General features: G+C 39.7%; 1 protein-coding gene across 3 annotated transcripts in view; it reads right to left on the minus strand.

Annotated features, from left to right (window-relative positions):
• cpne5b (copine Vb) overlaps positions 1 to 24,350 on the minus strand; it is a 131,856-nt gene that overhangs the window by 91,799 nt on the left and 15,707 nt on the right. For all 3 annotated transcript variants that reach the window (XM_030420713.1, XM_030420712.1, XM_030420711.1), the window contains 2 exons: positions 8,666 to 8,706; positions 8,253 to 8,299 (listed from right to left, as the gene is read on the minus strand). In XM_030420713.1, the coding sequence (XP_030276573.1) occupies positions 8,253 to 8,299; positions 8,666 to 8,706 (88 nt within the window). The remainder of the gene's footprint in view (positions 1 to 8,252; positions 8,300 to 8,665; positions 8,707 to 24,350) is intronic.

Below are 24,350 nucleotides of genomic sequence, written 5' to 3' on the forward strand. Positions count from 1 at the left end.
GATCCTCCCTCCTCTCCCACATTAATTACAGCGGGATAACTCGCACATCAACCCCACAGAGAGAGAGAAAAAGGAGAGGTGAGGAAACTGGGTAAAGAGACAGAGAGAAACAACACGGGCGGACTTGGCGAGGAAGTGAGGAAGAAAAAAAATGTCAGAAGAGGTACAGGAAGAGCAGCAGGGATGAAAAGGTAGCAGAACTGGAGTGGAGGGTTCGGACTGAAATGGGAGCAGGGCTGGGAGTGGGAGTGGGAAAAGAGTGGGAAGGGAGAGGAGGGGAAATGCAGTGATTAAGGCCTCCTAATTAGTGGGATTCTCGCTCCCAATGTGCCAAACGCAGGGAAAAATGCCAGAGAAAAAGCTGGCAGAGACCCAGCAATGCCACATGCCTATACTGTACGAAAAAAGGATCAGGACTTCCAAATATGAGATACAGCACATACATTAATCTTTTAAAGCCTCCTAAGATTACCCTATTTAATCAAATACTCCATCAAAATAAAGTGTGAATTGATTCTTTATTGAATTGCACAGTCACTTATATCAAACATTAATAAGGTACAAGCACAGAGAATATAGTCATAGATTGTCAAAGTTTGTGACTTAAAGCACTCCATGATACACAGTGATATTGATGGATATTTACTTAAAGTGGAAACACACTAGCATTTCCAGGTGGTTTTATTGTTGCCATCAGTGTTGCAAAGATGTGTCTATTTTCCTCAGAGCAGCAACTACCAATAACGCAGGACAAGACACAAGTTTATCCATTCATGTAGTCTACAATGGAGAAAGCAGTTAGAAATGGTGCCAGGCTGCCAACCTAGCTGGATCACCAGTGCCAGGCTGCCAATTTACTTCATTACATCAGGTTATTTTTGCTATGAGGGCAAGTTTTTCAAGCCACAGAAGAGAACAGAATAGTTTTGAAAACACCTCCGCCTTCTGCCAAGGTCGAAGGACACACCACAGGAAGTAGTTTGTTTAGCAAAGCCCCACTTCACTGGTAGCTACCCAAGACTTTGAATAGCTTGTTGCTGAACATTTCCTAAAATGTCATCAAGTCAATGCACCATGAAGTTGCAGCACACGTATTACACACACAACCACTTTTGCTTTGCTTTTACAGGTGGTCCTATGGTGGAGAACTCGCTGATCGTTTTGTCAGTCTGATAATTTGAGGTAATCAGTAAACTTTATTTAGGATTATGTAGTTAAGTAGTAAACCAACCAACTCACACACGGTGATGCCGGGGCCTTTGAGTAGGGCCCTATGATTTCGGCGATCATGGAATCGCGGACGGAATCGCGGAATTGGCTGATTAAAACGGAATCTATTGTTAAACGCGGAATATCGCGGAATTTGACATAATTTCACTGAAATGCTGTTTTCGTGTGGTAGAGGAACGTATGTCTGAGGAAAACTGCACGGAGGGAAGCAAATCTGGGTGGCACAACAAGTCCCCACCCCACCGTCAAAACAATGTAAGCATGGCGAAGCGGCTGCCCACAGCAGCTCAGAAACTTAGAAACTCGACATTAACCCCTCAGTACAGAGCCGAGCAGTTCCCGAACGACTTGTATGTGTCAGGTGAACTGTTGTTTTGCAAAGAAGCAGACCTGAGAAATCATAATTAAAGTTGTAATGCGTGAGAGTTAGACACCTGTCCAATTCATATTATCGGTATATCACCAGAGTGACTGTTAACTGCTGCTAACAGTAGCTCCTGTTAGCTAGCTAGCCCCGTTAGCTACAGCCCTCTTAGCTGACTCTGCCTGGGCTGGGAGCTCAGAGGACAGGGGGAGAGTTGGTGTTTCCACGGTATAATTCACAGTGTAATTTCTCATTTTGTTGGTCATCTTTGCTAATTTTTTGAATATTTACAACTTAAATTTTCAGAACAAATTTGGTATGCAAACATTTACTGGATCTGCCTGAGAGCTGACCATGTTTTTATTAAATGAAACCCAAATTAAACCCATAAAAAACACAAAATATACTATTTTATGAAGACATGATGAAATCAGATGTTTTTGATGCACTTTAGTGCACTCTACGGTACAGTATTGAGGAAATGTGTTTGTCACCTCAATGAATTTAAGGTAATTTCTATTTAATTTGTGTACATCTTGTCATTTACATTAAAGAAACACTGTTTTAGTAGTAAAATAAAAGTAAAAGGTAAAAAAAAAAACTGGATTCCCAAAATTTAAATGGAAAAAATGGAATTCCCAAAAATTAAAACGGAATTTGGGAAAAAATAAAACGGATTTTATAGGGCCCTATTTGAGGAAGCAGATTTCCTTTTTGCCAGGTTGGTCATCCATCATTGTAGCTCATAAAAGCAGGTCGAACAAAACTACGACACGTCATTTGTTTAGTGAAACTCTTTATCATTACAGAGATAAAGAACAAAAACTTGATTCCAGTCATTGGTAACTCATATTAATGACTGTTTCTCAAGTTACCTTTGATTGTTTTCTTCTTAATTAATTGTCTCAGTCAAATTAATCTAAATAAATTGACTTTCATCAAAATCATTCATGAATTTTTGTTACAACTGCAGGGGTGGTGATTCAATTCACACAATAATTAATAAATCAGAGCACTGTTTAAGTGCCTCTTGCCTGCACTGTACAATAAAGATATAAAATCCGATGCTAACCATTATACACAGCTCTGTTTTATTGGAGAGCTGCCAAAATCTACTATTTCAATCAATGTCAAAGAAGCCATTTGTAGGAGTCGATCCTGTTTTTCCATAATGTACACGGCAGGTAGTGTAGGCGGATGTGTGTGTGTGTGTATGTGTGTGTGTGTGTGTGTGTGAACCTTTTGTCAATCAATACAGTCAAAACAACAAATGTGATACATTGTGGGAAATTAGGACGACGAAACTGCTGTAAACTCACACACGCCTGTGCTGTTACACAATGTTAAACACCTCTTTGAACTCTGTGCTTTTTGAGGCTGTGTCTCTCTGTGTGAACCCACTGACCGAAGAACTAAATTTAACGCCAGCGAAGGAAAAAACTCGAGAAAAAGGACACGGATGTTGAATCTGTGAGCAGACACAGACTTTCTAAGTGACTCCGAGGTGTTGATGAGGCTGTGAGCACATGTTAGTAAAGAGGTGGGTGATGGCTGGGATGAGCTCCATAATGTGATTTCCCCGCTGAGTGGAAGAGACAATACCGCGCTGCAGAGTTCATTAGGTACTGCTGGGCTGCTGGAGCCAGCTAATGAGAATCTGGCGTTGAAGTCCCTGACCCGCACTCTTGACACGAACACACACACACACACACAGACAGACAGTTGCGGAGGGGCTGCTGGCATGCATGTACATATGGCAAATTGAACTCTTATGGCCAGCTACACTGGTACCTGCGGCGTGGGATATTGAAATGTGAACATGTCCCTAAAATCATTTACACACACACACACTGCAAGTGAGAGCACTGAGTAAAATAAAGGCTCCAGCCTAGGAAAGTGAAAATAGGACATGGGTTTAATCCTTCATTATCTGTGAGGTTCTTTGGTTCCAAACCTGACAAAGATTTCATTTTCTTCTTCCCTGGAGCACAGAGGAACCACCGCTGAGGATTTGTGCCATCTGAATGTCCTGTAGTGCTTAGGCCAGCATGGAATTTAGTTCTCCTTCACCATGTTTCTGTAGACAGTAGTTTGTGGAGGTTGGTGTTCTCACAGAGAGGGGAAAATGACGTAAGTGTGAATTAGTGTAGACTGAGTGTTTTTTCCTGTTTTGGCCCTCGGTGAAATGCACTGGGGTGTGTTTCGAATTCCACCATAGAGATATAAGAGCACAGAATATTGAACATCCCCACCATCCCTGAAATAAGTCAGGAGTTTCTGAGACAGGAGAAAGAGCCGAACAACCAGCTGAAAACCACTTCTGCCTCACACATGTGCTGAGCTTCATGGGAAAATAAATCCTAACGTTTGTTAGAGCTTTGAGCCAGAGCTGTAATTGTGTCTGATAATGAGCCGTACTGTATAGGTACACAGAAATAGACACTACAGCTACAGCAACACGTACCCACCAGCAGTTTCTGTTAGAATTTTATGTTAGAGGCAAAATTGGAAAAGATTAATGAAAGGTCAGCTGTGTCATATCTTCATAAAGCTGCTCTAAATTAGCATCATCCACCTCCTCTCTTGCTCACTCTCAAAAGTAGCATGAGACGTGATCATAGAAAAACAGCATTTCTACCTTTTCTTGTGTAAGTGGTATTGCTTTTTTTACTGTCTTGGCAACACTCCCACAATGATGTATAGACAGAACTACACAGGCTGCATTACTTCAATAGATGTCATTTTGGTCAAGTTAATAATTTTTGCTTCAAGCATCCAGGAGCAAAACATCTCTGTCAAATCATTACAAAGAATAAACAGCTTTAAAACGATTGCCTCATATCAGACAGAAGTGTCAATTTGTTGTTGCCACAATCAGTCAACTCGGTGGAGTGGGTGGATTCAAACATTTGGACCCAGGCTAGTAGCATGGTAAATATTAGAATGTAATGCACTGGGTCAAGCAAAAGCTACAAATAAAACAGTACTGGCAATCTATTTTCGGATGTGAAGCCACAGAACGGCTCTAATGTGCATGCTTTAGAGAGCCTGGGGAAGGCTTAAAGACCTTTTTGGTGGATGTACCCATGAGGATCTTTGATGTGTATTAAGGAGGCATCGTCACAGAACACAGTATCAGTTTCACTTTGTACATCCATGGTGTTTTTCTGGATTTCCGGAACTATAAAATAACTAAAATGGCACTCAGTGGAGTGCATACATCCGCAAAAGGCCCAGCAGTCTGATTATTAATCAAGACTAAACTAATATTACATAAAACATATTTAAATCGACGAGATCTGGATTTATAATTGGGTTTTGAGCAAATTGTACTTAATCATAGATACCAGCCACCTAAATATGCCTGTTTTTTTTTTCATTAAGATCCATATAAGCAAAGGCGGAAGAATGCCCTCTCCCAAAATAAAGAAAAATAAGAGTAAATTCCTGTATCTGTCACTTAATCTGGATCCTGCTGACAAATCAGCCAACCAAGAGGACACATCTGAATAACAATACACATATTGTGTCTAAAAACTGCTTTTTGTGTTCAAAAAGGTACTTCATTTTAAAGGTAGCTGAAATATTTGGCCAATCCCCAAAATCTGTCATTTCAGATGTTATGATTGCCGGTGGAGAGGCATCAGACCTGAACAGGATTTATTCCCCAACCATGCTTCGATAATAATTTGTTGTAATTGACTTCCAAAACTACAGAGTTGTGTTTGATTCAACCCCGGGTTTCTTTGGTTCTTTTTAGAGACAGATACATCAAAAGAGAGGAGAATGTCTGCTTCTTTTTCTTTTAAGATTATTTTTGATGCATTAGACCTTATTTGACAACAACGTCGGGAGACAGTTATGTTGATATCAGTTGTTTAAAGACAGATCTCTTTTCTTCTCAAAGTGTTTTGCTGACAGTTCTTTCAGTTCTGCATTGTGGTTGCATTAGTTAACAATACTTGACATTGTTCAACAGCATGTTTGTCGCAAGATAACAGTCCTACCTGGTGCCTGCAAATCTGCTAGGACCTGAGAGCTTCACCCTGCTTAATTTTCTCCATTGTTTCGAAATACTGTTGAAATACTGTTTGTTTTGTTCGACAAATGAAGTATTCTACATCAGGATAAACAAAGTCAATAGGAGGCAGAACAATCACGTTGTTCAGCTTCCAGCTCATAACCAAGATAATCATGCACCCAAGTTAAATGACAGCTTTCACACTTCATCAAACGCACTGAACTCTCTGGGAAAAATGGCCTCCGGACAAGGAAAAACCCCTCCAATCAGCCGAAGCATAAAATCACCCTATAAATATTTTCCCAGTAAATCTAAACACCATGCAGGAGAATGAACATGTGCAACTCAAAAGCACACAGATTATTTAGTTCTGTGATTTTACATGGCTGCAGAAATGATGGAGATATTCTTCGTCCGAATTAAGACCTTCATAGAGATCCTCTCCAAATGTGACCGAGCCTGAATGACATTCTGGAGGATCCTGCCACAAAACCTTATTTAAACTCCCTCATTGAATCACCTGTTTGTTCTGAGTGTTTCGGACTCAGTGTTACCTGGAGCCGCATCAGCACCCACCGCCTCTAAGTGATATGATTATGGACCTGACAGTTTTTATCGCTGGGATTGAGTGACTGCTTTAAATGTTTCTATTATTAGAACAAAACCAGCGAACATGACAGAATGAAGTGTGTTTTGTCTTGATAATAAGCCAAAGTGAGAAGCTCATTATATTTATTATGTTGGGTGTACTTGATAGAAATAACAGCCTGTCTCAGTGTCAAACTAGGAAATAAAAACAAAGTGTCTTTTGTGAGAAGTGTAAAAAAGTTGATGAAAGATTTTGCATACAATATATGAACGTTTTAAGTACATGCGTATACACATTTCTCACAAACACACACATACAACAGAGTTCCCCCACTTGCCAGCAGCCCACACACCCATCTGCTTTCAGTGGGAAAACACACAAACAGGATTTAAGGGTCATCTGACTGTATAAATACATATGAACTGCATTAAATTATGACCCATTATACATCGATGGAGCAGGTCAGTGAAAATGATATCTGTGGCCACTCTGACACATTGACAGGTTGCACAGTGGGATGAGTAATGATGTCAAACACTGGGGCCGACACTGAGACAATTAATATACAGCAGTCTGTAATGCAAACCTCTGCTTAAGTATAAATACACAGAAAATGTCAAGGAAACACAAAACAAAAGCAGTTATTCAGACTTTAAGTCATTTGGAAATGGCACAAAATAAAGACTTGATCATATTTCTGTGTCACCTGAAACTAAGAATCATGTTTCCTTTATCTTAGAATGAGTTTTTGATATCTACAGAAGGAGATGGTCCCCTTCCAAAGAGTCCGCCATGATGCACTGCCATTTTTATTACAGTAGCCCAGAAGGGATAAAATGGCTCTAAAAAGGGCCTTTTGTGATCTTAGCTGCCACAACAGCGGAGTGTAACCCAGATTGTACACATTTGCCTTGCAGATGTTGCAAAACCCTCAATGTGAGGGTCAACATCATTCACATGTGGGTGAGATGTTGGCCTTTGGTCTTCCCTCTTAACAAACACTTCCCGTACAACGTGTTTCCAACACAACCCATGTCACATCTGCAAGACGTATATGCGCTATTGAGGAGAGGGGTGTATATCAATCCATGTCTCAATACTTTCCAACTTCTCTACCCTTTCTGTGGGTCTTGGCCACAAGTGCTTAAAAGAGGATCAAAATTATGAAGTTGAAGTCACTGATCTGTTGTTCTAGTGAGTATTTCAGCTGCAGGAAGTGTTTGTAGGACTGACTCCAATCCTACAATTGACTCCAGAATGCAACGTGAATGCTCACTGGTGTCTTTTTAATAGCCGTTGGATAACAATGGCCCTCTATGGCACAGAATAATGAACTATATCAGGCCTTCATGCATGGACAGTACCTGTTAGTCAGATGAATTCATTGTTGGTTTTGGACAAAGCATACAATACCCAGCCTTATTCTTTAATAAAGATTATTATAATCATCCACCACGATGGTTTTTGCAGTGTGGATTGTTCAAGTAAATGGCTTCCACATTAGTGTTATTTGTGGTTTTGACCTTTTTTGTTTTGACCACCCCTCAGGGCTGGAGAAGGCAGTAATAAGAAAGCTAAGATTAGTGGCTCAATTAGATATTAAGTTCTTTTTTTATGGCCAATTGGATTTTATTTTACCTGCAGAACAAAGGACTTCAAGGATAAACAGATTGATTGGTCAGTTCATCAGCAGAGCGAGTGGACAGTGAAAGCCTACATAAACCAAACAAGGCTCAGACAGATCGGATTTAATGTCTCCCCAGGGTTTTGTTTATCCCCAGAGTCTCAACAAATTGATCATTACATTGGGAGGGTTTTTTTCTTTGTCGGCTGAAGAGCCCAATTAGCGAATATATCCCCAGCATTTTCAGACAACTGACGGCTCAACAGCTTTAATGAAATGTTAGAGCCAGCTACAGTACTGCATGCTGACAGAGTGGAGAAATAACACAAGAACAGAAATGTCTCATCCACAGCCTCACTTTTCTCACCTGACACACCAACACACACATGCATAAACAGTTACAATAAACTGTGCCTTTACTCACCTCTCTCCACTGTTTGGTTTCAACACCTTGCGTATAGAGCACGCACACTGCAAAAAAGCAGCAGAGAGGGGACGGAAAAGAGAGGAAATGTTGTGAAAGGAAGAGAAATGAGAGGCAAAAAGAGAGAGACAATCAGAGAACAGGAGGCAGATTCCAAATGGGAAATCAATGTGAGGGTTTTAGCTCCACCACAGTGAACAAACAGCCATGGCACTCTGAACAAAACAAAGATTTCCCAAATCACAAGGCAACATTTCCACAAAGACAGACAAAAGACACCTCAGCCACAAAAGAAGGTGAAAATACAAAAATTAAGTGAAATTTTTACTTAAATAAAAGGATGGAGGATCTGCACAGGAAGGATAGATGAGCACAGACAAACAATCAGTCAAACAATCAGTCAAACTACTCACATGGATCGGACTTGGAAAATGTGTCTTTATCCAGTAGATTTCTGGAAAATAAAGGAGAAAGAAACAATTGTTACTCGTTGACAAAGAACCTCTTATTGCTGACATGTTGCTATCGTGCAGGTCTGAATTGGCCACTTCAAAAAACACTTATGGGTGAATTTTTCTTTTCTTTTTTCTTTTCAAGTTTCTATGTTTTGACTCTTGAAAAATACAAAAAGTCTCTAAAGAGACTATCGAGCACCTTGCAAATAGCTGATGGAATTAATTAAACACGGAAGTGTCGATGTAACTTTAAACATTCTACAGAAGAGGAAGAAAAAAGATGTGCCTCCACACCCTCAGCATTAATCATTAATCGTGCCTGCTGCGCTGCTCTCTGCTTCTGATCATTTGCCCAAGTGAGTTGTTCTTTGGGGGCTGCTTGAGCAATGAGTTATTCCAAAATAAGGTATTAAAGTACTTCCAGGATACTTCCACAACAGTAATTTAACCTGTATCTTAAAGGATGTGCACAACCACACTGATGGTTTTAATCATTACAGCTAATAAAAGCTCTGCTGGGTTTGTATTATACAACAAGTCCCTCAAAATAAAAGACAAAATCTGTATTGTAAGGGCCACAAATAAAACCCTTCTCTGATATGGTATCGACTGTATGACACTTGTCCATGCTAGACAACACAACAAGACAAATTGTTTAGGTTTAGAGGAAAGATCATGACTTAGGGTAAAATGACCTATTTCCTGTGGTCAGGGCAGCTGCGTCATTAAATGGTTAAAAATAATTAACACGTATTGAGAATTTTGTCCCCGCCCCCCCGACTTCCTCCTTTGTTCCTGGCGTAATTACTTCTGTCCACCAGAGGGCATTGTAACTTAATGTAAACATGATAATTGTTATTTTGAGGCATTGATATTGTTTCCATTGGTAGGAAAGTCTCGAACTGAGCCGCGTGAGCAAGAGTGATTAAGCATGTGATTGCTTTATGCCCACACAGTCCTGAGAGGACTATTTAGCCAAGATGATTAAAATCACCTGTGTGGGTTTACCATGAGTGTGCAGGCAAGTTATGCATATAAATTCACCAAAGAAACTGTTTCTTATTCTGGATAATTAGCCGTCTGGATAGGATTATGTTGGACAGACTCTGTGCACGCTCACAACAACAGGATCAGACAAGAACAGGCCTAATCAGTCAAGTCAGTGAAATCACCTGTGGGTGAAACATGGCGGAGTAGGAGCCTCAGTTCCAGATATGCCTGTACACACCTGTATACAGTATAATGCAACTATCAGAACCTTTATATTGTCCAGTAAAGGAAAAGCTGCTAACTAAGATACAGTAGTAGGCTACTGTATGACGACGAGTCAGCAGCACCGATTTGCTTTTCAGTTCCCAGTTTTACCAAGTTCAGCCAAGTCGTACCCGAGATGTGACCTGACCGTAGCCAACGCATGACGACCTCCCTTTTCCCCCTCAAACATTCATGTGTTGCAAGACCTAACACATGCCTGAGCAGGACCTGAACCTGAGAGAGAGGCGTTTCTAAAAGACTCTCTGTCTTCAGTTTTGTAGCCTGAAACTGAAAAATGTAGTTTCTCTCCAGCTTCCCTTTTTGTACTGCAGCATTTCTGTTTTATCACATTTGCTTTCAACTACTGTTGGAGTTGGGTTAAGTTATGGCTGGTGAAAACCCAACATTTCTTTATTTTGCTACTTAATAATAAAAGCTTTAAAATAACAGGGACCTTAATTGTGAAGATTTTTTAGGAAATTAAACTGAGTAGCGGAGCTTTGTTAGCTGCCATTCTTCAGTTGAGCTGCAGCGTGGAAGAGTATTTACTGCCTTTTGTTTGAACTCTCATTTGAACACTACTCAAGACAAGTGCATCATCAGTAAAAAAGATAGCTTCAAGCAGGTAGCCCTGTTGTCATGGAAATGCACATCCCCGCTGTGCCGGGCTCACATGCCGAGTCAAATCCAGTCAAGCAGAGCTAGCACATGTGTACGGCCCCAGCTTGATTGCGCTCATATCGTTAGCAACCGGGTTCAGTTTAATGTGTGGATGGCTTGCTCAGAGGTTGTTGTTGTTCCTCTCAAAGAAAAAGGGTTTCGAAAAATCTAACACAGTGATAGCAGAAACGAGGAGAATGCCGACTGAAGTAGTCAGCCAATATCAGGCTTATACCCACAAGCTACATCTGATGAGTCAGTGGTCAACAGTGGTCGTGTTGGCGCTCTTCCAAAGTAAGTTCAAATCATTTCATCCATTTAGTTCTGGTTTTAATCAATGACACTATGTGCTACTTAAATACATTTTACTGTATGTCTGGACTTAGTAGCATGGATCAAGTTTAGCATGAAACCAGAGCCATGAACTGTCTGGGTGCACAAACTATTCTTACATTTACAACCTCTTGCATGTAAACCAACAGACATTCTCCTTTATACATTCACAGAATACTGAATCAGCTGGCTGGCATATCAGTGCAGAAAATTGTTGGGTTTGTTATCTCATACAATAGCTGCGTGATTACCAGCATGTCTGTGTATGCCCATCTCTTTCTCTGCTGTTCAAACATCCACCACGCCTCCAACCTTGCAATGTCTTCAGCGTGTAACCTCAAGCTTTTTTAATTGAATCAAAAATCATTGCAGGGTAACAAACTTTTGCTCTGTGAATTATACTATTAAGTGATCTTCGCCTTCCTGTGAATTTCAGATGCAAACTTGTTTGAAAACAGGTCAGTCGTTGTAAATTGTAATGAGTATCTTCAATTCCCAGACTAATTATTAGCAAATTAATAACAGACAATATCTGGAGTCATGAATTCAGTAGGCAGCTCACGGACCACATTTTAAAAGAATCCTCTAAAGCTGAAGTTTGATTAGTGCCTTCAGCACTGATTTACAGCAAAGGTTAGAGACAGAAAATTGTAGGTTTGTGTAATGTTAGGGGAAAGTCCAAAAAGGTTGTTTTCAAGGGTCTTTTTTACTGTCTGCTTCTCCGCCTAGTTCTCCCACCCAATCATCCAGTCTCCGCTGCTCAATCCTTGAAGTGTGGCCTCTAGATGTTTAGCCTTAACATGCATGAAAAGAATAAATGCTGTATTAAGTGCTGTTTAAAAAGCTTTGTGTTTGACAACTTTCACAACTGTCACTCAAGTTTTCATGTTGGCTTTAGATGTTTTGATCTTTAATTCAGAGACCATCAGTTTCAAAACACAGCACGCCTCTCTCATTATATTGTTTGATTTATGTGCCGTAATCGCTCATAGATTCATCATAATCTCAAAGACTTGTGACATATAGGGAATCTTTTATCTGGGAAAACACTGAAAGTTTAATCACCATTTGACTCCTTCGCTCCTGACAGTGAGTGGTTCACATCTCTGACAGTGTGGGTGCTGGGAGCCTGGAACATGCTCTTCTCAGCTGCATGAAATCACTTTCCCATAACTGTTTGGTTTTTTTACCCGTTCACATTTCGAGTATAAGCTTCAGATGTTTGTTTTTTTCCCTTATTCACGCAAAGCAAATTTTTAACAAAAGTTGGATCAGCCAATTAACTTAGTTGATGCATCCACACATTGTATCATTCAGATGTGTTAAGACTTTCTTCTCTGCGTATATGTACAATGCAAAGTGATCTCGTGGGATGGGGTATAAATAGCATTCTATTTTTTAGAATACTTTCGGTCTCATTCTAAGCTTTTCATGCTAGATTTAACATAATCCATATTTTATGCAATTTGGAAGTAAAGAAAAGGACCAAGTCTGCTGACCTGGCGACAATAATGCACATGTGATAAACATTGTAAAAGGGTTGGTGTTAGATTGGGCCCCAAAGCTCCTCATATAGGCAGGTTAACATTCGTTACTAAGGGGACATTGCTTATTCTATGTACATGAGATAAACCCTGCACCATGACTTACACACAGAGCCAATTTAGTGACTAGGGCCTGCTTTGGCCATTGTTAAACAAAAAGACAACAACCTGATAGGAGGAGTTTACCCCAGAGAGGACGTACTTCTTCACTTCTTCATTGGACTGCTGTTGGATTTGGACCTTCATTCCTGGTAATATTTCATTGCTTGGCGAGTCCTGCTCCCTCCCGTTATCATTGATCTCTTCCTTGCACCCACCACATTCTCTCCTGGGGCTCTGCACATCAGACGCATGCAGCCAACTCCCCCGTGGGGGCGCTGTGACCCTGGTGTCTTAGCTGATGGGAGGGATTCAGGTATAACAGGAGTGCCTGGAGGGCTCCACCTTCTCTTCCTCTATCTGTTCTCCTCTCCTCTGTCATGGGTCATGCAAGCAAGCGGGCGGTGGGATGGGGACTAACATGCGTCGGCCTGTGCCATGCCGTTGTCTCTCTATTCCAAACTATGTTGTCGTTGGTCAACATAGGGGGAGGCTCTGAGTACTTTCCAGTATCTCCCGAGAAAAACTATGTTGCCGTTTGGGCTTCATTGGGGGACGCTCTGAGTAACTTGCGCTGCTCACAGTGATTACTGATAACCAATGTTACATAACTTAACTTACCTACTTAACGTAACTCCAAATTAATTCAACGCTGACTTTTGGTTTGACACGTGACACAGTCTCATTGGTGAATGCCCTGTTTCTCGCTCTTTATAACTACTTAACCTGAACTGTTTTTCTCTGTGACATTGAAAACAACACGCAACAACAATAAAAAATGCATTGTGGGTGCGCTGTTTAGCTCAGTTGGTAGAGCGCGCGTCCCATGTGTTGAGGCTCTGCAGCGGACCTGGGTTTGACTCCCGGCCCGGGTCCCTTTGCTGCGTGTCACTCCCCCTGTTTCCTGTAATATCTTCAGCTGTACTATCAATAAAGCCATAAAAAGGCCAAAAAAATAAATGCATTGTGATAATACATGGATATTGCTATTATTCATACTGTCATCTTACATATGTTATTATTATTCCTACATCATTTGGTGAAATCAGGCTGTGCAATTACATTTACGACTATCACTGAAAAGCGATAACTCCAGTATTATTGCTCGTTTGTTTTGTGTTTTGTTTTTTTATGATTATACAGTGTTGCATATAACTAAAATATTAGATATTACACTTGACTTCCAAACTCTAAAGACATGGCTTTTAATAGACGGGGACCAGCTCAAAAAGAGGACCCTTTGAAGGTGTTCTTTGGGGTCCAAGGTTAAAGACAAATGCACTTTTACATTTTGTATTATAAAGTTCAGCCTTCATTATTAACTAAGACCAGAAGGAAGGCATTGCTTCTCTTTGGTCCAAAATACTGATTCTAGTCTGGTCTAACTGACTATGCAAATAAAGTATGTTCATGCCAGTGCACGGAACCAGCCATGCATATTACAAGAACTATGCCCAGTTACAGCACAGCAACAGATTCCTTCATTGAAATCTGTTCACCCAACGCATAGGCTTTCAGATTCTTGGTTCACCTGACATGTGCATTACATTCTTTCCATCTGGCTGAATGCCATTACATATTTTCATGCTCTTTCCTCATTCTGCCTGTCTTGGTCTGTTGCTGAGCCTTATTTTGATGCATTTTTCCAGAAACCTCTCTCTCTCTAATCTCTAAACCTCCACCCATGTATCGAGTGTCATCGCGTGTCCGCCTAACACCTCCATCATGCTTGCTTGACCTTTTCATAATGCCTGCCAGAGGCAACTGTGTACCAACACTATTAGGCTTCATGTTTTTTTCTGAGACACTACAGTGACACGAGAGGCCTGCTGGCTTCTTTTGATTCTTGTTTCTTTCTGGTTTCATTTCAGCTGAGTTCTTCCATCAGCCGCAATCTATTTCGATCTCTCCTCGGCTGCTGTGTGTTTCCCCTCCCTCCCTTTATAGATTTAAAGAGCGAATTGTAGGGACAATTACCGACATGAAAGAAAAACAAGAAATCTTGAAATGTCTTCTTCTTTTTTTTTATCTTATGCTCAAAATGATGAAGACGACACCTGCTGATGTTCTGTGATTGTCAAAGTGTCTGCAGTTGAGGCATTGCAGCATTGGAAATTCTTGCGTTAAAGTCCAAGGTCCAGGCAGAAAGTGCCTTTCATTACAATTTGATCTAAATTGAAAAGAGAAATGGATTTGGCACGAGTAGAGCAAGAAAATTAAATAATCAAATCGGAGCAGACACAGCACTGACTTTAAAAGTGGTTTCATCTTTTGCAGAAATCTTTTGCCCTGCTACAACTCCAGCAGAAGAAAGGAAGTTTAAAAAACAGAATGTGTTGCTGTTGTTAGTTTATCATGCTCCTATGCTAAATGTCGCAGGATTGCATTGTTTCTGGTAATTGGATGCTTTGTTCACTTAATTTATTCAGCCCTTCTCCAAATACTTATTCAGTTCGTTTGGATTGTTTCCATTCACCAAGCCCCCTAACAGCCCTCGAAGGGAACATTAGCACACAACGCGGTCCAACAATCCCTATTCACTTCGAGTCCATTGTTACACTTCGAGTGTGAGAGCTTAAGTCAATACAGTGGCAACGTTACATAGTCTAAACATTGTTCTGATCTCTTAGAAATGTGAGACCAATAAGTTAATGATCGCTGACAGAAAGAAAATTCATCGGATTACAACTTGAGTTTCTCCCTTTCATACTGACCATACAGACAACGACTACTTGTACAAAAAACACGCGGGCTCCTCCTGTGTGCTGAAAATGGGCAATAATATCCAAATACACATCGCCAACCCATGCTAACCCTCATTAGCTTCTACAACCTAACTAAGCTAACAAAGTCATATGCTGTTTAATAAGATGGAAGGGGTTAGCTGGTCACCTTTAAACATTATCTAACTGCAACTTTCTTACCTGAAAAAGAAATGCTCATTCAAGAGAAGTGAGTAGGTGTTTAATTCAGAAAATGTACTTTCCATAAAACATCAGTGCACATGGAAGATTCACTATGTCTTTTTCTCTGTGGCCTAAGTTGAAAGCTGTGCCTGGGTTAGACGAGGTTGCTGTTTTTCTCACTTTCTTTTAATTTGTCTATATCAAACGCTGACACAAACGGGCTCACAGTACTTTGGTGTGTGTGTGCGTGTGTGTGTGTGTGTGTGCGTGTGTGTGTGTGTGTCTGTAGAATAACAATAGAGAAGAAACTAAGTAGATGTCAAAGCAGGTTTCACTTCCAAAATAGGAAACGTGTCTGTGTTGGAGGAGATAATTAAAGATTTGTCTTGAATTAGCAGTAGATGAAACAATGTAATGCTGCAACAAATAAGAGATGTTGAGAATGCAAAGATTTGCTGTGACTCATATTTGTCATTGACATTATTCATTGGAAAATAAAGACTTGTAAAGGAATTATGTCAGAGTCACCTCCTCCTGTATAAAGATCTTGTACAAGATGAACTAAAATTACCATAGGAGGGGCCTTAGGACGCATTATTAAAGGTTGTTTTATCATTTTGATGCAGGAGATTTTGGGGCAGTTCTCCATCTAATAGATTTATAGCCCAGACGCAGAATAAAATGTTGGCATTTATGTTTTCTTCAAACAACAGATGCTTCCATGTGTTTTGTACATATCATATCAACATTTCTACAATACTTGTCATATCATGCTCACATCACATATATGAGCCAACTTTCATTGCGGGAGAGGCAAGACAGCTGCCAAGCCAGCAATCCTCGATAGAGACAGCATTTCAACATTTTGAAGCGCAATATCCACTGGACATGTTTGACGAGACGTAAGGATATTGTGTGTTAGTGGCAGAAACACCAGATTTTAAATTAGATGACAAAAGGTTTCCAGCTGTGCTTGTCGCAACAAAACTATGTGAGCAAAAAAACATGTTTTTTCCTGAACCCCAAACCAAGTGGCCAAAATCTAACCAGACCACAAGCACAGCAACTGTAAAAGAGTTGAAGAGTGAACTTAAAGAAATGTCAAGTTTTGACATACAGAAACATAATGTTATTAACATATCCATGCTTTTCAGACACATTAATTTATTTTGGCAATTGGGTTAAAGCAGATAGATGATATTTTTCTATTCTTAGTTTTAGCACAAGTGAATCAGTGAAGGCCTTTCTGTGCTAACATCGTAAACTTACCTCATACATTATTCATATCCTTCTAACCCATATCTCCATCTGTGAAAGTGAATCACGTCACTGATGTCAAGCTGACTGTAGTGCAGTGATTGGTTTTTATAGTAGCCGCCTTGCTCAAGAACAGTAATATTCTCAGTGGACACTTGACATTTGCTGTTTTTTAGAACTTTGACCAACTTAGTTTTTATTTCTGTTACATTTCATCCAACCAATTATTTCAGTATTCTGTCCCTTTCTCGCTCTCTTTTCCTAATTTCGATCATGTTTTTTCCTTTACACTGGTTCAAGATAAGTCAGCCCATATGTCATCCACCACTGCCTCCTCTATATCCTGTCATTTTCCATCTCCTGTTTATCTGTCGGCTATTTATTATCCCTCTCCATTATCTCTCATCCCTGTGCCATCTTATTTTCCAACGTTCACTCAGCCTACGCATATATTTTTAGAGATGACCAGCAGCCGGTTTGCTCTGACCTGCCAGAGATCACAGGTTCAAATAACAAAAATTTGTAGATGGTGTAAATGTGTGAGAAAAATCTCTCTGCAGGATTTGACAGTTTTCACTTTTGATTAAAACAGTGTTACATTGCTGTGATAAAAGATTTTCTGTAAACGCCTCCTTCCTGATACATAAGGCAAGGTCCATGTTATTTAATTGTTCAATCACCCTTGTTGTCCTATGAACACATTTCAGGCCAACAGCAACTGTCTTTCAGAACTGATACCTTACTGATCTCATGTAAGCTCTTCATTGGAAGCCGTCTTTCATAGTCAAAGTCCCAAAGGTGAAGATAATGCCATATACAGTATATACAGAATATCTATAATATAATACATAATGATGACAAGCAGACCGGCCTTCCATTCAGTAAATAATGTTCTGTGTATAGGGGTTGTTACACACTGAATTAAACACAGTACATCCTCTTCATGTCTTGAAGGAGTGCATCCTGTTTTTTTTTCTGCTTCAGGCAGAAAGGGTGCTGTGTACAGTGTGGTTTGGGCCACAAAGTCCTCTGGGAGCAGTGTTGCCATTTTTCCAGAGAGGTAATTGCAATATCCAATAACCTAAACATGATTTTGTGTAGAGCATGATAGATGAGCAGCCTGTGTTACCATGGTGATATACTTATAATTCAGTCTATGTCACTCTAAGACAAAAAATATCAAGAAAATAATTATATCTATAGAGCCTATAGAAAGGTGCAAAATAAAATAATCTGTTTTCCTTTAAAAGATTATTTTGATTGTTAATTAACAATTTTACAGTGTTTGTCAGGTTCAAAATGAATTTGGTTTTAGTTTCTAATGAGGTTTGTGAGCATGTATCACTGTTGGTATCAAGTGGCATTTCATGGGCTTCAACATTCTTGGTAGTTGCCAGTTTAAAGGAAAAAAAAACATAAAATTGGCAGAGTTCTACAGTTTGCCCCCAGCATACTGTAATAACCCACTGAACCAAGCGTCCAAAAGATGGATGACCGCCCACCACCGAGCCAGTTTCTTCCTGCCACTGTCGCAAAGTGCTTGCTCATGTGGGAAATGTTGGCTATAAATTAATTTAAGAGGATGGTGTAGACCTGCTCAATCTAGAAACTTTCATGATGAGATGACTTTTGTTGTGAATTGTCACTATACAAATACATTGATTGATTGATTGCTTGATTGATTGATCCTTCAAACAACAGCGGGTTTTGACATTCATTTAATGGAAGTGGAGGACTGACTGCCTCATTAAGTGGCTGAAAGTCATCAGTGACACCTTTAAGGTTTTTATTGTGTACCGTGTTGAGTCAGGCCTCTTGTATAGTGGCTCAAAAAGCTCATTGCACTGCAGCTCAAGAAAACACAACCCAATACACTGCTGTATGTTTCATCTAAACACTTCCACATACTACTTATGTGGAATGTTGCAAAGATTAAATGAAAAGTGACCATCATGATGTTAACATTCATCAAAGAAAAGCTGGGCCTGTCTGAAAAATGAATCTTTTACATATTCATGAAAACAGACAACACAATGAGAGACACTTGGTTTATGTCCAACACAATGGGGCGAGAAAAAACACTGCATGATTACAGCTTAATTACACATGATTTTAATGACTACAGCACCAAAAAAGCAGACAAAATAGTCCTATACTTTTACTTATTTACTATGAGAGGGTCATTCTGTGTCTGCTGCTGAATAATTAAAAGCATTTTGTGCCATTAAATAATTAAAGGCTTGTTTTTTCTGACAAGTATGTTTTAAAACCTGTGCTTTGGACCTCAAACAACAGCAATTTAGTGTCAGCTCACTTAATCTGAAGTGCATGGTGATTGCAGTCAGGAAACAAAAAGAAGGTATCAGTGTCTCTAAAAACAGATGTTGTGCAATGATCATGTGTGCAATCTAGTGTATTCAAGTTAAACAGCCATGCAACAGACACTGTCAATGTAAAGTAAGAGTTTTGTCGACGGTTTCAATCAGCCATAGTGTGTGTGTGTGTGTGTGTGTGTGTGTGTGTGTGTGTGTGTGTGTGTGTGTGTGTGTGTGTGTGTTCTTGTTTTTATCTTCTTTATTCTGTAATGTGTTCCAGTTATTTTCCCACCAGTCCTGTATATGAGTATATGAAGTATAATACTGTAAATTCTTGTCCCAGCGGCTGGGGGAACCAGGCTTTTATTTGGGGCAGCCTTTAATCTTGATTTCCCCCGTTCCCCTTTCACTGCTCTTCCATGTTTACTTGTTTGTCTTGATACATTCAGTATAATGTTTTTTCCCACAGCACTAATTCCGAGTACAGCAAGAGTCACGTTCCGCCGAGTTTCACAAGACGAATCCCATATAGTAGAGGATAATATATGTATTTCTGATTTGGGGGAACTGTTCCTTTAACATCAATCAGCAGTACGGCAAAGACCAAATACTGAAATTAGCCAATATGTGAACATTTTAGAGAGTGGTTTAGTATTTGACTCGGTTGTGTACATATTGAATTTACCATGTGAGCTGTTGTAGTAGGCTACTGAAAAGTAATATATGATGCTTCAAAGTTTAGCGAAGATAAAGATGATATAGCACGTTCTTGTAAACTGAGTTACTGACTGATACTGACTAATGTGTCCGTGTTCTTCATTCTTTCTAAATTTCACTCAGTACTTTGATGTCAGGAATATTATTTATCTAATTAACATTGAAGGTTTGTTTCCAGTGAGATTTTGCTGTTGTAAGCCTCACTGTTCAGTGTTTCCCACAGAGTGGCTGTATACAAGGGGTAGAACATAGTGTAGTTCGCCTACATAAGACAGTGTTGCATTAATTTTTCAGCTTAATGCCTGCACACTGGCCTGCCTCTCCTTTCTGTTTTCCCTCTACCAACAGTGCTACAGTATCTGCTGTCTTCGTCAGGTGTATGTTTTTTAACATCGTTAGAAAAACACCCCTGACATTTAGCATTTTTTCACATGCGATTCCATTGTCGTAACAGACAGCGAGCCACGTGTGGAGGAAGCTTGCCATTAATTATGAAACGGATCAAATCCAATATGCGCCGAATGATGACAATCGCAGCAACCAGGTGCACTTACAAGTTTGTACTGCACAAAGCAACATCATAAGTAAGCCCCAGAGAGCGTCTCTATCTCTGCATGTGAGCATTTGTGAATGTCAGTGGAACAGAGGGGGAGAGCAAAGGGCAGATTGTCCACAATCTATCGCAGATGACATACTTCTCTTGAACAGATAAATAAATAAAAGTGTAAGTGCTAAAATGGGTCACCAGATGTACTTAGGCAGGTGTTATATACCTGACTGCCCCACCAGGGTAAAATGATTGTGTGGGAAAACACTGCTGTTGCCCCCCTCCAAATAGTTCACATATTTCCTGTTCACATATTTTTTTTTATTTCCTTTTTTTTATTTAGTCTTTTCATAAATAATACAGTATACATTTTTTTAAAAAAGCAGTTGTTTTGTAATAAAGGGAACCACTAAGAACCCTACCGATAACAGGCATCATTTAGGGTAGTAGTACTGATAAAGTCCTAATGATACCCATCCCTCTGTCACAGTGGTGTGATTAGAAGCAGCAATGTCAGCAAGTCTAATATATGTAACACACACTGACCCTCTCACACACACTGTTACACGCACCAGTTTGATTCAGTCAAGTCAAGTTTGCACGGCTGATTCAAGTCAGCCATGCAAACTGTGGCACAAAGTCTACATTCATGAATGGGGATACTCTGGGATGCATATATGAGGACACTCAACCAGGAAGTGAGTCAAAGGGATGCAGCAAAACACAGCCAGAAGGTTTGCATTCAAATGTAGGTCTGCTGAAACAAAACCTCATCAAAGTGATTCCTTTATTACCCTGTGTCAAGTGCAGCCCCCACAGCACCACAGCATATGACTTCCTACACACCCGCTCCAAGTCAACAATGGTCCTGCCCTAAATATTGAAGCAAACCTCACCCAAAACTACATCAGACGAACCAATGTAGACCTCGGAAATGGTAGTACAACTTATAATTACTGCTGTCGTCTTTTATGAACAGTGCCTTCTCCTGATCTTGTTCCACAAAGCACTGAACATGTGATGTGGCTTGAAAGAAGTGTCATTGTTTAAGATGCATTTTGCAGAGAAAAGCAGAAATATTAGGACTGATAGAAGCTTATACGTGAGATTGCCTGGTCTACAAGAACAAGAATAATCACAGAACAGCTACCGCTAGATCATTAAATATTTAAAATGAGTCACCCGATTTGCATCAGGTGTTGCGTAATCCATTTCTAAAGGGATCGGCAATACCAAAGGGGTTTCAAACTAACTTCCTGAAACACAACTTCCCTTATGTAAATGAGGTTATGAAAAGATCTGAAATGCGTGGAGGCAGCGGGGGCAGGATTTGGGTATGTATGTCTCTGTGCACAAGGGAGTTTGTGAAATTATGAGAGCAGGAATGTAAGAGAAAATCAAATGTAAGAAGAAGAAAAGGAGAGGAGGAAATGTGTGTCAGAGAATGTGAGTGTGTGAGAGAGAGTCGGAAAGAGAGGGAGAGAAAAGTGAGTCCTCAGAGAGTTGATCAAATGTAGACAGAGTATAACGGAGTTCCTCTGGCACAGGGGGGAAGAAACGAGCCCCCGTTAGACAGACACACACACGTAGCCGACTTTATTTACAGAAATCTGAAGCAAACCACAATAATTAGACACCTTCTTGCCTATAATCTGCAGGAGGTTCCTCAGCCCTTCAACTATGACTGCTTTGAGTGCAGGCTGAGAAAAGGATGATAAATATCTGAGGGTGAGTGGCTCTTTTTTTGAGGAGGCGTTTCAAGATATGAAAACTGAGTGGATGAGATTCTTGACTTCGAATAAAGCACAAGTCAGCCTAAAAATGCCGCCACAGGCAAAAAATTAAAACTTTGGGAGCTGAGATTGTAACTTAAATTAGGACTCTGAACAGAAGTCTTATGGACTGGAGCCAACATAACATGCATTTAATACCGTTCCGAACAAAGAATTCCCTGGAAATTTACAGCCAAGAAAAGACTGTGAAATGCATGCGTGCATCGAGGGTGAAAGGTTCCTGTCGAGGGTGTATTTTTCTGGTTCAGAGAGGACAGTTTGTGGGTGTAAAATGAATCTATACTGTATTCATCCAGACCTCCTATTGACCTCTCGAAGGCAAACAATGCAGCAAAACCCAAGACTGAAAGAACATGTGTATGTGTGTGTGTGTGCGTGTGTGTGATCAAAACTGTATATTCATCACCTGCAGGATCTGAGTTGCTATTGAAAGCACAACTAAAATTGAGCTAAACAGATATTTTGGCAAAATGTATGCCTGGAAAAATATTTTTAAAAGCAGACAGACAAAGTTCATGAAGACAGCCGAGCATTTAGCAGCACAGAGCCAAATAATTCCCTTAGGAGGTGTTGAACACAAAACACAACTTAAAATGAATGATCATTTTGCTCTGTAACTGCTGCTGTACATAAGAAGCTGCCTTCTAACAGGTGGCTTAAAAGGTGATGGTATGTCAATGTTGTGTTCACAACTTGTTTCTGCTGTTCACTTGTTATAATGGTAGTTTTCAATGGTGAAATACAACACAATTTAATACACTGTCCATCAAGGACCCTCTATGTTACATCCATGAGCAGCCACAATACCATGTCTGACAAGTACATAGTCAACTGATGTCCAAAATTAAGAAGGATCCTTTTGTATGCGTGCAAAAACGCTTTCAAGTCAAAATCTTTTATATTTTCCTGAAAATCAAACCCTGTGTTTTATCATTTTAATGTCTACACTCTATCAGCAGTAGCTATTCAGTCTATTTGAATTAGTTAGTCCACCATTCTGTCAGGAATTAATTAATTACCCTCACACAAGATATTCACAGGAAACAATATGTGCACTTAACCCAGTGTTACAGTTTGTTGCTTAATTTAAATGAAGTCAGCCTTACTGTTTAATGTTTTCCATGTTGATGTCATATCTGTGGCTGTATTGAGCTACTGCTAATCTAAATCCAACATTTCTCACTGCAACTATGGTGAAAACTTCTATTGTCAAGGAGTCACAAGATAAAGAAAATACACTTGTCACATAAACAACATCACTGACAGCATTCATTCATCAAAAATGTTTAGCATTGTAAAATCATGCTTTTACACCTGGCCTGAATGATGTAGTTTTTTCTGCTTGGAACAGAGGGGCATCAGTAGTGTGAGTGATGCTTCAAACCGCATATAATGTTTCTGCCTCAAGCTTTTTCAGATATTTACAGATAAGAGATTTTGTTAAGAAAAGCATACCAAAATTTGAAGTTCTGACCAAACATGATATTCTTGAGGCTATGAATAAATTTATATGACTTGTGGCTGGGAGAAATGTCCAACACACTACATCTCGAGAGACTGAGGCTTTATAACGAAGATAGAGGAGAAGTATTTGATAAGACATGGGACCCTGTACTGAGATACTTTAAGGTGCAAGATTTATAAACTTAATACTTCACTGTGCACCGATGTATATGAGTTTGCATATGCTTCATTTTATTCTTCTATTTTATTCATACATGTTTTTCTTTTATCATTTGCCTATGACCATGAACTGATATCATAATTTCAGATGTGCTATGTTCTGTATGTTATCTTTCCTTCCTATGCTCTTCTTTTCTCTTTGTCTCTCTCTCTTTTGAAAAATAATAAACATATATTGAAAAAAAAAAAAAGGTTTAGCATTGTATTTCATAACTTTGATGCAATCAGCCACTTCTCCTAGAGCATCTATCACCAAAAGAGCTGTATATAGTACTGCACTTACTGGTTCAACATATATTAATTAGACATAATGTCAGAGATTACACACATGGAGCTCTGACACTGATTACATTTCTGTATGTTGAACAAATCTTAGTCCCATTCAAATTAATTTTGGTAAAAGAAAAGTCACATAACAGTAAAGCCAAAGAAGGATCTGCTTTTCCACCTCCTAAAAACCTGATGCTTTGAAAATAAGAGGTTTTCATCCAGCAATGACAATTTTTCACAAGAGAAAAGGCCGAGTGTTCTACTC

The sequence above is a fragment of the Sparus aurata genome, chromosome 6, assembly GCF_900880675.1.
Source record: "Sparus aurata chromosome 6, fSpaAur1.1, whole genome shotgun sequence".
Lineage (NCBI taxonomy): Eukaryota > Metazoa > Chordata > Actinopteri > Spariformes > Sparidae > Sparus > Sparus aurata.